Source organism: Carassius gibelio, chromosome A21, assembly GCF_023724105.1.
Source record: "Carassius gibelio isolate Cgi1373 ecotype wild population from Czech Republic chromosome A21, carGib1.2-hapl.c, whole genome shotgun sequence".
NCBI lineage: Eukaryota > Metazoa > Chordata > Actinopteri > Cypriniformes > Cyprinidae > Carassius > Carassius gibelio.
In genome coordinates, this window is record NC_068391.1 from 21,786,401 (window position 1) to 21,802,865 (window position 16,465).

At 36.8% G+C, this 16,465-nt stretch overlaps 2 protein-coding genes across 2 annotated transcripts; both read left to right on the forward strand.

Annotated features, from left to right (window-relative positions):
• The first annotated feature begins 295 nt into the window (after positions 1-295).
• Positions 296-14,118, forward strand: LOC127941431 (uncharacterized). Its single transcript, XM_052536455.1, has 10 exons — positions 296-3,382; positions 3,491-3,586; positions 3,701-3,853; positions 5,900-6,036; positions 6,906-7,042; positions 9,855-9,948; positions 10,033-10,371; positions 10,659-10,842; positions 10,926-11,053; positions 11,205-14,118. The coding sequence occupies exons 2-10, from the start codon at positions 3,499-3,501 to the stop codon at positions 11,520-11,522; spliced, it is 1,578 nt and encodes a 525-aa protein (XP_052392415.1). The 5' UTR covers positions 296-3,382; positions 3,491-3,498; the 3' UTR covers positions 11,523-14,118.
• On the forward strand, positions 11,541-14,118 carry LOC127941423 (uncharacterized). Its single transcript, XM_052536437.1, has 2 exons — positions 11,541-13,672; positions 13,810-14,118. The coding sequence occupies exons 1-2, from the start codon at positions 11,541-11,543 to the stop codon at positions 13,829-13,831; spliced, it is 2,154 nt and encodes a 717-aa protein (XP_052392397.1). The 3' UTR covers positions 13,832-14,118.
• Positions 14,119-16,465: the final 2,347 nt, after the last annotated feature.

Sequence of the window (16,465 nt, forward strand, 5' to 3'; positions counted from 1 at the left end):
TGTATAGGGATGCATCCTGTGTATCTCTTTTCTCTCCACGGAATCTGACACCAGAGCATTGTTTAGTCCATGAAAGCATCTATTCATTGTGAATTTAAATCTAAAAAATGTGTCTTCCTTCTACAAATGAATTATTTGAGTGTGTTATGAATACAGTATAAAGGGTACAGTGTCAAGGTTCGGTCCACCAGAGAGGTCAGCAGTTTTCCGGGAAATGTGTGCGGGCTGCGCCGCTAGAGGGCGCTCTCGGGCGGAAGCGCTTTACTGTAAGAGCCGCGTTTCAAAGAAACCCTCCTCGGCTGCTCGAAGCGTGATGTCAGTGCTGGAGCAACATGCGCGAGCTCTGGCATCTTAGGTTTCGTGATTTGTAATTCTGCTCAAGGGATGGTCCTTAAAAGCGCGCAAAGATCGTCCCACCTTTTTCTTTTTTTTTAAGCAGTAGTGTGTTGCTTGCAGACAGAGAAGTTTTAGGGGAATTTGTTGCAGGATGCGTTTAAACCGACGCAACGCGGGGGTCTCGACATGTTAACATGCTTTAAAAGTCTGCTTCTGTTTGTGTCAGCGCAGAACAGCTGTCCGAGTCTAATGTGTTCACACTGATACAGAGACGCGTCTAGCGCCAAAAAAGGCAACAGAGTGAGTAACGTAACGCGACGCGAGCGTCATGATGTAATCACGCTGCAGCAGGAGGCGTGTCGCGCGGAGGCGGTGTTTTCCCGCGGAGTTTCTGCTCCGTGAATTCCTGGGTTTTCCCGAGGATCGTCCCGCGATATTCCCCTCGAAGCACGCGCCTCCGGCAGATCCGTGTCTGATCGCGCTGATGACGCGACGCACGCGCGATAGATCAGGCTCTTTAACGTCTGATAGAGCTGGGGTTTTTGCGTTTATTTTTCAGTTGTAATGAATTCTCCAGGATCATACCGTCTATTTTTAGACAGCCACCTTCATCAAGTCTTCTAGCTTTAAAGAGAAGAACAGAAGAACAGTGCAGCAGAGATGGGCACAAATACATCAAACTGTTTTTGGTTTCAAATTACAAACGCTTGCTCATTGTATTTAATTTCAAATACAAAATACTGGTCTGATAAATATATTGAATTCAAATACAAGTAATTTTTTACTTGAAAATACAAACAATATTTACAAGCAATCATTATAAGTGTAAGAGAAAGTGCCATTACATTTATCAATCCTGGAGTTAGATCCATGAGATGAACAGAAGCCTTCCTTGAACACCTTATGAACATCATACAGTACTCAACACATGCAACTGTTCACTTTAGCACTGCTCGGTTTATTTGTGTTTCACTTGGTCTAAAATAAAGTATAGGATAGTTAGTATCTCACTGATTACATGTAATCTGGATTATGTAAACCCGATTCCAAGAAAGTTGGGACACTGTACAAATTGTGAGTAAAAAAGTAATGGAATAATTTACAAATCTCATAAACTTATATTTTATTCACAATTGAATATAGATAACATATCAAATGTTGAAAGTGAGACCTTTTCAAATGTCTTGCCAAATATTGGCAAATTTTGGATTTCATGAGAGCTACACATTCCAAAAAAGTTGGGACAGGTAGAAATAAGAGGCCGGAAAAGTTAAATGTACTTATAAGGAACAGCTGCAGGACCGATTTGAAACTTATTAGGTCAATGGGAACATGATTGGGAATAAAAAGATCCTCTCAGAGCGACAGTTTCTATCAGAAGTCAAGATGGGCAGAGGATCACCAATTCCCCCAATGCTGCGGCGAAAAATACTGGAGCAATATCAGAAAGGAGTTTCTCAGAGAAAAACTGCAAAGAGTTTGAAGTTATCATCATCTACAGTGCATAATATCATCCAAAGATTCAGAGAATCTGGAACAATCTCTGTGTGTAAGGGTCAAGGCCGGAAAACTATACTGGATGCCCGTGATCTTCAGCTCTTAGACAGCACTGCATCACATACAGGAATGATACTGTAATGGAGATCACAACATGGGCTCAGGAATACTTCCAGAAAACACTGTCAGTGAACACAATCCACCGTGCCTTTCACTGTCACCGGCTAAAACTCTACAGGTCAAGAAAGAAGCCATAATTAAACATGATCCAGAAGCGCAGGTGTTTTCTCTGGGCCAAGGATAATTTAAAATGGACTGTGGCAGAGTGGAAAACTCTTCTGTGGTCAGACGAATCAAAATTTGAAGTTCTTTTTGGAAAACTGGGATGCCATGTCATCCGGAATAAATAGGACAAGGACAATCCAAGTTGTTATCAGCGCTCAGTTCAGAAGCTGCATCTCTGATGGTATGAGGTTTCATGAGTGTGTGTGGCATGAGCAGCTTACACATCTGGAAAAACACCATCAATGCTGAAAGATATATCCAAGTTCTAGAACAACATATGATCCCATCCAGACGTCGTTTCTTTCAGGGAAGACCTTGCATTTTCCAACATGACAATCCCAGACCACATACTGCATCAATTACAGCATCATGGCTGTGTAGAAGAAGGATCCGGGTCTGAAATGACCAGCCTGCAGTCCAGATCTTTCACCCATAGAAAACATTTGGTGCATCATAAAGAGGAAGATGTGACAAAGAAGACCTAAGACAGTTGATCTAGAAGCCTGTATTAGACAGGAATGGGACAACATTCCTATTCCTAAACTTGAGTAACTTGTCTCCTCAGTCCCCAGACGTTTGCAGACTGTTATAGAGAGAAGAGGAGATGCCACACAGTGCTAAACATGGCCTTGTGCCAACTTTTCTGAGATGTGTTGATGCCACGAAACTTAAAATCAATTTTCCCTTAAAATTATAAATTTTCTCAATTTAAACATTTGATAAATCATCTATGTTGTATTCTGAATGAAATATTGAAATGTGAAACTTCCACATCATTGCATTCTGTTTTTATTCACAATTAGATATTTTTTTATTAGTACTTGTAACTACATTGCAATTATGCTGTATCTTTCATATTTAACATTTTAGGTTCACAGTCTACTCTGTTAATCCATTAATCAGTCTCTTTAATGTTGTTGAAAGCATGAATCTTTAAAAACAACTACAGACAAGTGAGCAGAATAATGCAATAACTGCCGGAGAACTGGAGAAATTCCAGAAAGAGAAGATGAGGACAACTCCTGCACAGTAAAATTACCAGTGTAAAAAATGCAGTGTTAAATGTTAATAACTCCCAAAAAGTTGAATTAACAATCTACAGTGTTGATGAGTACACCCTGTCTTTGTAGTTGTAGGGTGCAACATTATGTGATTTTATTTTTACACTAAAAGTGCAAAAAGACGCGCCAAATTGTCTTGACTCCACCCTCAACGACTGCCTTGTGGGGCAATTACGCCATTTTGTCTGCACGCGACGGAGAAGGTAAGTCTGTTTCTGCGCTTTTCTTGTGTTAACATTATTTAAATAAAATCTCGAAATCATTATCTCGAATACGTTTAGAAATAACTGTTCTGCTGATGTTTCTTTTAGGATTAAGGATGCTCATTAAAGTGAAGTTCAACCATGAACAAAAGTTTGTTAAAGTTTCTGGCGCCGACCTGAAACTCTCTGATTTTCTGGATGAAGGTAACGTTAACTTGTTAATTTACTTGTAAAATTTATTTTTAGTCGTGTTTGTAGCTGCCATTGACTTTAAGAATTTTTAATTTTAAACTGAAACTCGTTTTGGTTTGTTCACAGCCTTTGTGAAATTCGGAATTCCCGCCTCCAAACGCGCAGAGACCAGGCTCTACGATTCGTCTTACACAGAAGTTGATGAGGATGTTTTCGAGGAGGTTATAAAGCAGCCAAATTTAGGCGTTTTTATTCTTCGATTCGAAAACTCGTCACACGGTAATTTATCTTTGTGTGTGTGTGTGTGTGTGACTGTAAATGCTATTGAGCTTTAAATAATGTTGTTTGAGCCCTTTCAGTATTAAAACAAATGGCCCTTTACACACGATTTGACCATATTTTTTTCTAAATATTAAAAATCTAAAAGATGCGCATCAAATTGGACACCTATATGAACAGTTTTAAAGTTGTTTTTATGAGTTTAAGTCGTTATCTTCAAAGGCTATTTAAGTTAGAAACGTTGTGTGTAATTTTAGAAACGTCCCTAAATTGGCGAATATCAAACGACAAGTTACGTTTAAACCCGTTTTTATTGCTAAACCAATAAGTGTGAAACTCCTTTTGCTAATGAATGTACATTACTGAAAACGCGTTAATGCGACGGTTTATTCATTTATCGAGTCACACCCTGGCCGTTTCTCAATACCAAGAACGCAAAGTTCGGACTTGGCAAGATCGACTCGGGAGTGCAAACTCCTAAGAACGGGAGGACGCAAGGTCTGTAAAAGGAACAGCTGCGTACTTGATAACGTCACTCAGCTCGCCTTAGCTACTCCGGTTATCCTTACTGTATTTACAATAAGATGAAATATGATATCAAACACCACTGCTTCTTCGTTTTCATTTAAACAATAATAGCCACAAAAATGTAGTTCAGGTAAGGCAGATATATTTTGATTATCTTCACTCACTGTATGTATACTTATAACAAAATGAAATATAAAACACAACCACATATAAAATATAAAATACACACACAAATACAAAAAACGTTAATATGGGGTTCAGGCAATATTTGCATATATATATATATATATATATATATATATATATATATATATATATATATACACTCTGATTATCTTTACTGTATGTATTAATGTATGACTACGCTGCCTCTTTTGGTTATGTCAGTTTTAATGAAAAAATAATAGGCATTAAATATGTATAAAAGTATAAGTATGAAATATAAGAGGCTTATATAATAGGAAATAAAAACAAAAGCAAACAATTCAGGCAAATGTATGCTACATCAGCGCTGTAATATAAAAGTTAATATAAACTAAAATTTGTGTTCCGCCCAAACGATATGACCAGGAACAAATAATAGATTTATGAAGATTGTCTGTTAGATACAGCTAAAACAAATGATATTTCATGTTTAACTACTACAGACACATCCAAGCTAGTGGCAAATGTCAGAAGGACAAGCTGAGGTGAGACTGCACTCGGCGGGATATATGAGCACTGAGTGCCCGGTGATCACCTGGAAATAGGCGAAGCAAATTTTCAAATATGCACCATCTTTATAAATAAACTGCAGATTTGAGTTTTAAACAACTAGCCTACGTTCCCGCCTGAAAAACCCTTAAATGTACATTTCATGAAACAATAATAGTAATATTTTGAAAATTATGCGGGTTTTGTCCTCTGCCATTAACGCTCGCTGGTTATTGCAAAATGCATTGTGGGTTACCTGCTCCCTCAAGTTCACACAAGTCACATTTTGATGCATCCTTGATAAAAGGGGAAACATCCCAAGAACAATAACACATCCGGGGATTTGAACTGTACTTGGCTAGATGTGAACTTTGAATTATAACAGTACTTGGGCAACAACTGATGACATTTCACAAGTCCACAAGAATGCAAGTACAGACAAGAATGCATATTGAGAAACGGCTCCTAATTCCACCATAAAAAAAATGCAGCCGATGTATTGAGGTGAGGACTTGTTAAACGGAATAAAAATTTGTCATAACCATGCAGGCGGGTTGCCTTATGTCACCAAATAAATTAAATAAAAACTTAAAATAGAGCGTATATAAAAACACTTTTCAGTCTTCCAATACTAACGTGTGAATTGTATAATGCCCTTTGTGCTCTGCATGTCCTTCGCACTTAATATTGTGTATGTAATTTTGTCATAACGGCGGCAAGACAGCAGGGCTATCACCTAAATTTTGCACAAGGTTTTGTGGTTGTTTTCAGAATCAGAAAGAGCTTTATTTTAACAGTCATTTGATGAAAATTATTTTTCAATAGATTTGGCCCAGGTCCCTTCTGTGACAAGTGAAGAAAGCTCATTGCAGAATGCAAACTATGAATCTGATGACACCAGTCTTCTAAGTGATGGAAGTCCTTCAAGAAAGCAACAGAGGGTTGAAGACGAAGCCAGAATTGTGAGTCTGTGATTTTTGCACTGTATATTATTCTACAGTACAAATTTTAAACCTGACTATGAAAAACAAGAAATGTAACTGTGTGACTACTGACTACACAATCTCTGGCCCTTTTCACACCTGGCATCAACATGACTTGGATGATAGTCACAACTAGTAAGCCAAGACACATTGCTGTTTAAATCTTGTCAATTATATATGTCTTTTGTGACTGCTTTTGATTTCATGGTGAATGTTTTGCTGCTTTAAAGAACACATCACTTGCAGGGTATTAAAGGGTTAGTTCATCCAAAAATGAAAATTCTGTCATAAATTACTCACCCTCGTGTTGTTCCTAACACGTAAGACTCTCATTCAGTTTTGGAACACAAATTAATATATTAGTAAGGAAATCTTTCCCTCTATTGACAACTGATGCAGCTGCAATGTTCAAGGCCTAGAAATATAGTAAAAACATCCTTGAAATAATTAATGTGTCTCCAGTGGTTCAACCTTAAATTTATGGTTATGGGATTTTTATTTTTATTTTTTTGAGCTAAAAAAACAAAAATAATGACTTCATTCAACAATTTCTTCATCAATCTGTAAAAAGTCCACGTTGAAATGGTAAACTAACATCTATTTAAAAGAGCCTAAAGCAGGACAGAACCTGAAGGACAGAAGAACCCCATCCTGGATGCACACTGTTTACGGATTGATTTAGGAGTGAAGAAATTTAATAAAGTCATTTGTTTGTTTTTGCACACAAAATACATTCCTGTCACCTCATAAAAATTAAGGTTGAACCACTGGAGTCACATGGATTATTTCAGAATGGTTCTTGAGAGGGATATGGTTTGTCAATAATTGTATTACGTAACACTTTGCAGTTGGTCCAAAAAATCCTGCAGACTAAACCTGGTGGAGACGCAATCATCAGGGAATACAACAAAACCAAAAGCTTGACTGACAGCACCAGGAGAAAGATGATCAAGATTCTTACTGCAGATATGACTGAAAAACACAGGTAATCTGATGCCGTCCCAAAAGATTCTCCCACAGAACACAAATGACAATTTTAGAAGATCTGGGCCCATATTCACAAAACATCTTAAGGCTTAATGTAGCTCATAACTCACCAATTTAGAAGAAAATCTTAAAAAGAATGTGTGTGTCAGTCCTAAATTTAGGACTCCTAAATTTTTGCTCTAAGAGTATTTCACAAAGCATTTTATCATTAAAACTAGCTCCTAAATCTGTGAAATCTTAGGAGCAGTGAAGAGGACTCCTAAGTCACTAAGACCAAGCCACAAACTATCCTAATATGGCTTTTGGCAGCAGTCTGCCTCAGAACGTAAACATTTTAGAAACATTTGACGATAATGAGCTTTTAAAAAGGTATCGCCTTTGGTTTTGGAGGTTATCCCAATCCATTTTTTTCTTTGATTATATCCTTGTTTTCATTAACCTGCTGGGCAAGAAGTAACAGCTGTGCTTGTGTCCAGTTTGGTTTTCTTTTACATTTGCATGTATTACTATCAGCCATGATTATTCTACTCTGTTTATTAAAAGGCTGTTTATATGCATATTCACTAATTGTTTAAGAGGCCGTTAGCTGAACATATGACACTTGCATTTTAAAATCTTTATTTGAATGTGGCAATTAACATTTTTATTTTTAAATCTTTATTTGAATATGGCATCATATTGCGTTCTCTGACAGAGACTATCAGCCAATCAATTTTAGTAATTAGTAAGCATGCTGACATCATCCACAGCAACAAGGTCAACCCCGCCCTTTCTCTGAGCTTAAGACTTCTCTGTATTCCTAATTAAAAGTTTGTCCTAATAGGTTTTAAGAGAAAACTATTAGCTAAAAACTTTTACTGCAGTTTAGGTGAACTCTTAGTGGTAAGATTAAATGTTTTGTGAATACGGGCCCTGATCTGTCAGCTTCTTAAAGGGTTATTTCACCCAAAAATAAAAATTCGGTCATTAGTTACTCACCCTCATGTTGTTCAAAACCCGTAAGACCTTTGTACATTTTCGGAACACAAATTAAGATATTTTTTATTTAAATCCGAGAGCTTTCTGACCCTGCATAGAGAGCAATGCAACTTAAATTTTCCCAGACACTGAAACCTAGTAGGGACATTGTTAAAGCATAAATAAAGTCATTATTTTTGTTTTCTTTGTGAACAAAAATATTTCATAGCTTCATAAAATTACGATTAAACCACTGATGTTACATGGACCATTTTAACAATATCTTTACTACATTTCTGGGCCTTGACTGTGGTAGGACCCTTGCTGTCTATGCAGGGTCAGAAAGCTCTTGGAATTCATAAAAAATATCTTACTTTTTGTTTCGAAGATGAACAATGGTCTTACGGGTTTGGAATGGCATGAAGGTGAGTAATTAATGATAGAATTTTAATTTTTGGGTGAGCTAACCCTTGAGTAATCCAAGTCACATTTAGAGCAATAAAACAATAATTCAAATTACTACATTTGATCAATTGAAGTGAAAGTTTACACCAAATGAAAGTGAATTTACTCATCCTTATTGAGCTGTCAAAATGGCTGAAAAACTAAATTAAAATTTTTTACTTAAATATTATCAATATTCTGATTATGTTAGAATTTAAAAGGCATAATTTCAGTTATGGGAGAAAAAGCTTTTGGCTTCTCTCCTGAGGCCATAAGAAGGCGCATCGAGCAAAATATTATGCATATCATTTCTTCAAAGCATAATAAAATAAAAGGACTATCTTTGAAAAAATTGCATAATGTTTAAAATAATGTTTATAAACCATATATAATACCATATATAATTATTAAACTTGCTTAAACAATTAGAAACAAAACAGCACCATGCATGTATGTATAGTTTAATACAAAGGACCAAAAACCAATCAAAAAGAATACTTTCTTCGTGTAAAAACTTGATATGCAGTGGGGTGGGGAAAACTGCTATATAGTCTTGAGACATGTTTTTTAAAAGTTGAACTTGCATATATTTGACATAGCTTTACATGCGGCTATCTTGTGTGAGAGGCGAGTGCAACATTGATATATGTCCCTCTAGAAAATGCGATAAATGTTTTGTGTGAACGGCTTCAGTTTTGACATACACAACATCTTCCCAGCCTTGATTGTTCTCTTTTTCCGCAATATTTTGAATGAACAACGTAGCAGCACCGCATCTAGTGGGTTCAACTGGATAGGCTAACAAAAGCATTAAAATGCAATGACACTTCATCGTCGCATCGCGTGCACCACTGATAAGGCTGCCTGACGCACACCTAAAATTCAAATGCAGATTTTTTAAATTCGATAAGTAAAAAAAGAAAAAAAAAAGAAAAACAGCCCTAAATCCTTATATTCATGCCAAGATGTAGGTGTTTTTTTTTTTTTTATAGAAAAACAATAAAGAATATTTTTAGCAGATACTGTGGTCCTTGGAGGTTTAGATAATGCAAGTCAATGCTTAGCATTCCTTTGAGAGTCAAAAAAATCATATCAGGTTACACTAAATTCATACCCATGGCTCATGATGATAACCTGAGGTCTTATGAAGTTAAAAAATCAGTCTGTGTAAGAAACTGAACATTAACTAGGGCGGCTTGATTATGGCAAAAATCATCACAATTATTTTGGCCAATATTGTAATCTCAGTATTATTTAACACGATTATGAGTGGGCCAGTTGACCAAAACTTTATATGACTGATTTATTTAAAGATTTCTCAATTCTCAATACCACAGCAGAATACTAGGGTAACTAATTAACAGACATACTTGCAGACATACTTAAATTTCATTGTTTTATTTTGACAGCACATCTCCACCCAGAAATATTAGGGAAATGTATGCCCAAGGAATCGTTGCCCTGTTTCCATATCTTCGTGATCCCTACACAAAGAATGGATATGTAAGTGCAAATAATTTTTGTTAAAATATTGTTATGGGGTAGTTGGTCACCTTTGTATTTATTAAGATGTGTTTGTTTTTAAAGGAACATTATTATGACCCTCAAAGTGGACAAGGTTACCTGACTTGGAAAATAAAGAACATTCAGAGGAACAGTGCATCATCAGAGAACTGTAGACGTTCCTCACAGTCTTTCAGTGGTGGCCCAACTTCGGAAAGAGAGGCTGCATCCAGCACAGATGTTATTCTCACTGAAGAACAGTGTAGAGAAGCAGTTTCTCTAATGAAACACACCTCAGAAGTGGACACCATCAAGATCAAAATGAAGGAGACATTTCAGTACCGTCGCAAGATGATTCAAGACCCAAACAGAAGCACTGATGTGTTGACGGAATTTCCACGCTTCTTGGATGTTCAAGGCCTGGTGAGAGAACATGTCTATGTGGTGATAAGAGAATTTCTTTAACCCGGTCATTGGGTTGGGGTAAAACAAATATTATAGGTATAATGCAAGTTCAGCTCAATTGACAACATTTGTGGAATTTAGTTCATTACCATTTACAAAGAAATATAAAACTACAATGTATGTGCATAGTCACACATTTTTGAGCTTTATGAATTCTTCTGTTAAAACACGTTATTTGAGCTGTAAAGTTGTTTGAAACATTTTTATTGTGTTTGTATTAATGAATGTTTATGATGTTTTTGCAGATTGAACAGGATTTTGTTTTGCTCTTTGGTGAAAAGACGACTTCTAAGCTTTTAGAAAGGTGGCCAACTACATTCATGCACAAAGTTATTCAGCAAAGCAAAAGTCTTAACTCCTCCCAAGCTCTTCAGGACTTGATTGACTGTGCCGAAATGACTGTGAAGGAGAATGAAATAGGGGATGCAGGTTAGACTGTCAGAGTTCAGTATAAGATTGTTTAGACTTCTCCATGTATTTTTTTTCTGATGTCATTTATTTTATTTTTTCAGGATGGAACAGTGACATTGCTTCTATTCTTCTTTTACTTCATTTGATCCCACCTTCACCACAAGGCAGAAAGAGACCTGGAAAGATGTCCGCATCTCAAGCAGAAAAACACCTCGTCATCTTCAAAAAGGTAAATTTGGTCTTTACTGTCATTTCCTGTAGTCTGCCGAAAATCAGTGTCTGTTGGGCTAATTGTATTGTGAAAAATTAATGTAGAGAGAGTCAATTGGAGAGCTGATTTAATTATTATTATTTTTTTATTTATTTTTTTTTATCTTTAGGCCGGTACTAACATACAAGAGCACCTGGACTCAATTGAAGAAAGCACACAGCCATACCTGCTTGCCATGGGTCCAAAGAAGAACAGCATTCATGTATACTACATCATTCTCGACAAGAAAGCCATACCGTGCAAATCAGTGAGTGGTCTCAGTGCCTTTGATGAACTTTTCAAAGCGCACTTTGTGTTTGGTGCATCTTACAGCAAAGTCCTGCACAACATGTACACCTTTGTACAAACAACAGTTTTTCAGATTGACATTGGCAAAGTCAAAGAGTGCCCAAGAGTTGCTGAACTCAGAGCTAGATTCCTGCGTTAGATTTGATTGCTGGGAAAAATGATTTGTTTTGTTTGTTTTTGTTGTCTGAAAAACACAAATGTTCTTGTTCGACATCTAAAGTTAATTCATGGGCTCTTGCCTGGCAAATCACTTAGACTGAAATGTGGTGAAGCAGGTTGCTGTTTAGAATTTGCAACTTTTTCAGGTTTTCGCAAACACTTAAAAAGAGTTCATGAAGCAGGTGAAGTTTTGTTATGTGTAGAGGATGATGCTGTTGTTCATAATGCAGTTGGGCTACCAAGTAATACTGATGTGGCTACATGTTCAAAGGACAGTTCTTTGCCAGTTCCCAGCAAAAACACTACCGATTTGTGTGCATCAGCAATAGCACAATTGCAAGCTGCAGGTGTTAGTCAGACTACTGTTGATACTTTTGTTATGTCTATGGAGGAAGTAGTTCAAGACATCCAGGATCAAGTAAAAGAGACCGCTATAAAATGCTTATTTTCAGAAAACACGGACATTAAAAGTTCAATTGAGCAGTCATTTCATGAAATTGAAAACCCTTTCACCATGCTTAATTCCATATCTAAACGAAAATCATATTTTACTAAAAAATGGGGAATTGTCCAGCCTGTGGAGAAGGTAATTGGGGTCAGATTTGACAACAGAAAAAACAGGACTACTGGAACTTATGAGCAAGTTGCAGTGACTGACAAGTTTGCCTATGTTCCAATACTCCAAACATTACAGAACATTTTAAAGCACCCAAACACCACATGCAGGTTCAAGTCAGGTTTACCTAATAAAAACGGTATTTACTCTGATATTGAAGATGGACTGTACATAAAAAGTCATCCCCTGTTTTCGACTGAAAAAAATGCACTTCAGATTCAATTGTATTATGATGAATTCGAAACTGCCAATCCTTTGGGCTCAAAAAAGGGAATTCACAAATTAGGCGGTATATATTTTACTTTGAGAAATTTCCCACCACAATTTAATTCATCTCTAACAAACATACATTTATGTGCACTTTTCCATGCCCAAGACATCAAAACATATGGATTTGATGCAATATTGGAACCTATTGTCAATGACATAAAAGTCCTTGAAAACAAGGGTATACAAGGACCTGCTGGTTTTGTGCGTGGAAGCATTGTCCAAGTAACGGGAGATAATCTTGGTTTACATGGCCTTTTTGGATTTGTTGAATCTTTTAGAGCTCGGAATAATTGTAGGTTTTGTCTCACTGAAAGGGAAGATTATCAAACTGTGTTCTGTGAAGATGAGCCAAATTTAACTTTCCGCACCAAAGAAACACACGTACAACACTGTGAAGCTCTACAATCAGACCCAACACTACAACATGTTTGTGGTGTGAAACGTACATGTTTGTTAAACACTCTGCAGTACTTTAATATATCAGACAACTTTTCTGTAGACATAATGCATGATATTTTAGAGGGAGTTGCTCAGTTTGAATTAAAACTTGTTTTAAAGTATGTTCAAGCTAATTTTTTGACAGCGAAAGAGTTGGATGGCAGATTAAATTCATTTAATTATGGGTACATGGAGAGGAGAAATCGGCCTCCTTCTTTAAAACTGGATGACGAGAGCAATGATTTGGGCATAAATGCAATACAGTGTTGGTGTCTACTTCGAAATGTGCCGCTGATATTTGGTGACATTGTGCCCCAAGACGATAAATACTGGCAATTACTACTACTTTTACTACAAATAGTGAACATTGTATTTTCTCCCATTTTAACTGAAGGACTTACTGTTTATTTGAAACACTTAATTACTGAGCATCACAGGCTGTTCAAGTGCTTATTCCCAGGAAAGAATCTGCTGCCTAAACATCATTTAATGTGTCACTACCCTCGGTGTATACGAAATATTGGGCCTATTGTTCACATGTGGTCAATGCGATACGAGTCCAAACACAATTTCTTCAAGACTCAACCAAAATGTTTCAAGAACATAACTAAGACGCTTGCCAAAAAACATCAGAATTTCATGGCATATAACTGGGAAGCCTTTAACCATGACAGAATTGTACTTGGACCAGGAAAGAATGTGTGTGTCAGTGACTTGAATGAAAGTGTTCAGATTGCATCTAAGTTGAACATTCCTACAGAAACAAATGTTCTCTCAGTGAAATGGGTGAAGTATAATGGAACTGAATATCGTTCTACCTTAGTTATTTGTGGTCAGGTAGACCTTGATTTGCCAGTGTTTTATAAAATCAGGGATATTATTGTCAGAAATGAATGCGTGTTACTGGTTACATCGCAGCTCAAAACTGTTTGTTTTGATGAACATCTTTTTGCCTACAGAATTGATCACAGACCCAGCGCATCTCTGAAAGTGTTTACTGTCAGTGAACTCACTTATTACAAACCTTTTGATGTGCAGATGTCCTATGGGTCTGATAATTTCTTTTGTTTTGTTGTACCCTACTGTAATCTTATTCAAATTTAGCTGTCACTTGTTCATGTCTCTGTGAAGTTAATGAGTTTGTTTTATCCATTTTGTATTTCTGTGCAACCCCTCATGAATTTGACCCAACTGTTGAATGTTGTTTTAAAGTAGCCACTTTGCCCAGATTTTAAATAAAAATTAGTTGTTATATCTGTCTGAAGACTCTTGATTTTAGATTTGATAATGTACATTGACACCATAGAACAAAGTAAAAATAAATTTTGCACTAAAAGGAATACTTTCTTGATAACACTTTGACTAATCCATAGGAATAACAACAACATTAAAAGGTGTTAAATGACCCATAGTGTAAAATTTTAAGGTGTTAAATGACCCCAGTGTAAAATTGTAAGGTGTTAAATGACCCCAGTGTAAAACTTTAATAACAATAGTAAGTGTAACAATCTACACTCTCAGTGTTATTTTTCAGCACTATAAGGTGCCATTTTAACACTGTAAATTCAACACTACAAACAGTGTACTTTTAACTCTGGAGAGATTGGGACCATATATGATCTTTAGTAGTGTTAAAATTAACACTTTAAGTGTTAAATTGACACTGCTGATTTTACTGTGAATGAGATCATTGTTTGAAGAAAGTGTATAAAAGTGTGATTTGTGAGTGAGACGGTGCACACACACACACACACACACAGACACCAGCCACTGCATTTACAGAAAATCATTTTTAAGGAGACAAATGTCTGACTGTTTATGTGACCGTTTCTGGTTCCCATTGATTTTAGAGTATTTCTTCCACACTATGGAAGTCGGTGGTGTTAGATCATGCCTCCACCCAGAACTATCAGATCCAGCGCCGGACGCCAGATCCTGTCAGAAACAGATTGTTTAGTCTGGTAACAAAACAACTAATCAACAGTCAAGAAGCACTAGAGCAGAAGCAGGAGACCAAGTGATGATGAAAGGAGCAGAGTTTAATGTATAATCTTAGTTGTGTGTTTCAATCCTCAGACTTCATCTGACCAGCACAAATCCAGCTAGTGTTATTATACTACCGGCAAAAGCAATGGAATATTACTACTTCCCATAATCCTTGAATTTCTATAACCATTCCCTCTTATCTCTTATTGATGAAGACAAACAGCCCTTGAAACCACACAATCACAAGATTACTCAGCAGCGGGATCCAAACATCCCCAGACCCTGCAGTGGTCACCAGCGACTGTTTGATTGACCACATTCTTCAAAAGAGCTTCTTCTGTGTTCAGCAGAATAAAGAAAGACAAATAGTTCTACCAGAAACACTCAGGAATCAAAAGTATTATTTCTTCACAAAACCAATACAAAGAACAGAATTATTTTAATGCTGACGCTTTCATTTGTGGAAGATCTTGAGGATGAGCAAGTGAAGACACAGTTTTCATTTCTGTGTGAACTATTCCTTTAGATTAGAGCTCACATTCATTATCAACTAATATTTTCTCTTCAGTTAACTCATAATTTGCTGTTCAGTGATGTGTTTAGATGTGGGGTTGGGTTAAGGATCTAGAATATGGTCATGCGTTAATATGAGCTTTATAAGTATTAAACACACTATAAGCGTGTTATATACATGCTAATAAACAACTAGTTCATGGTGAATAGTGTTTCCTAATCTAAAGTTTAACTTTAACTGTTTCTTTCGTCTTCTCCAGATGTTCACTGATGGACTGGAGTGCTGTGGATTATTGGGATGTTTTTATCAGACTCTCATTCTGACGGCACCCATTCACTGCAGAGCATCCACTGATGAGACACTGATGCAGTGCTACATTTCTACAAACCTGATGAAGACACACACTCCTCCTGATCTGGGATGATCTGAGAGTGAGCAGATTAATGTTTAATAATCTGTTAATAATCTAATAGTTTATTTTAGTCTAGGTAAAGCAGGTTTCCACATTGTACAATTATCATTTTAGAAACAAGTTGGAACTATTTAAATTTCAGATTCTTTATTAATAAAATAAAGAGGTTTTTTAAGCCGTTCCTGCATGAGAATGAGACAGAGATTGATCGGTGGCCTTCACGCACACACACACACACACTTACTAAACTTCTTATCAGGTTTCACACATTATTGTGTCTAGATCTCCACTGTATTTTTCTGTATGACCTGCTATCATTATAAAGTAAAACACAGCAAAAGGAAAACTCGAGGAATTTGTCTCAGAAAAAGGCCTGAACTGGGACCGCAGCAGTTTCTCAAGCATTATTAGTTGCACAGGATGGACTGGCGTTCCTGTATGGAACAACAGTGATTACTGTGTCAGTAGGCTGCAGGTAGGAGAGAGGAGGGCTCGAGTAAATCTCCGCTTGGCCATCTGCTTTGACAGCTCGGTGACATTGGATTGAGTGGCAAATCCACAGCAGCTGCGTCACTGCCCAGCCTGCCTTCCCTCAGACACAAACCTTCCAGATCCATCTGATCTTACACAACAAGAGAGGACAAGTGCCTCAACACTATGTGATGCATCCCAACATGCATGAAATAC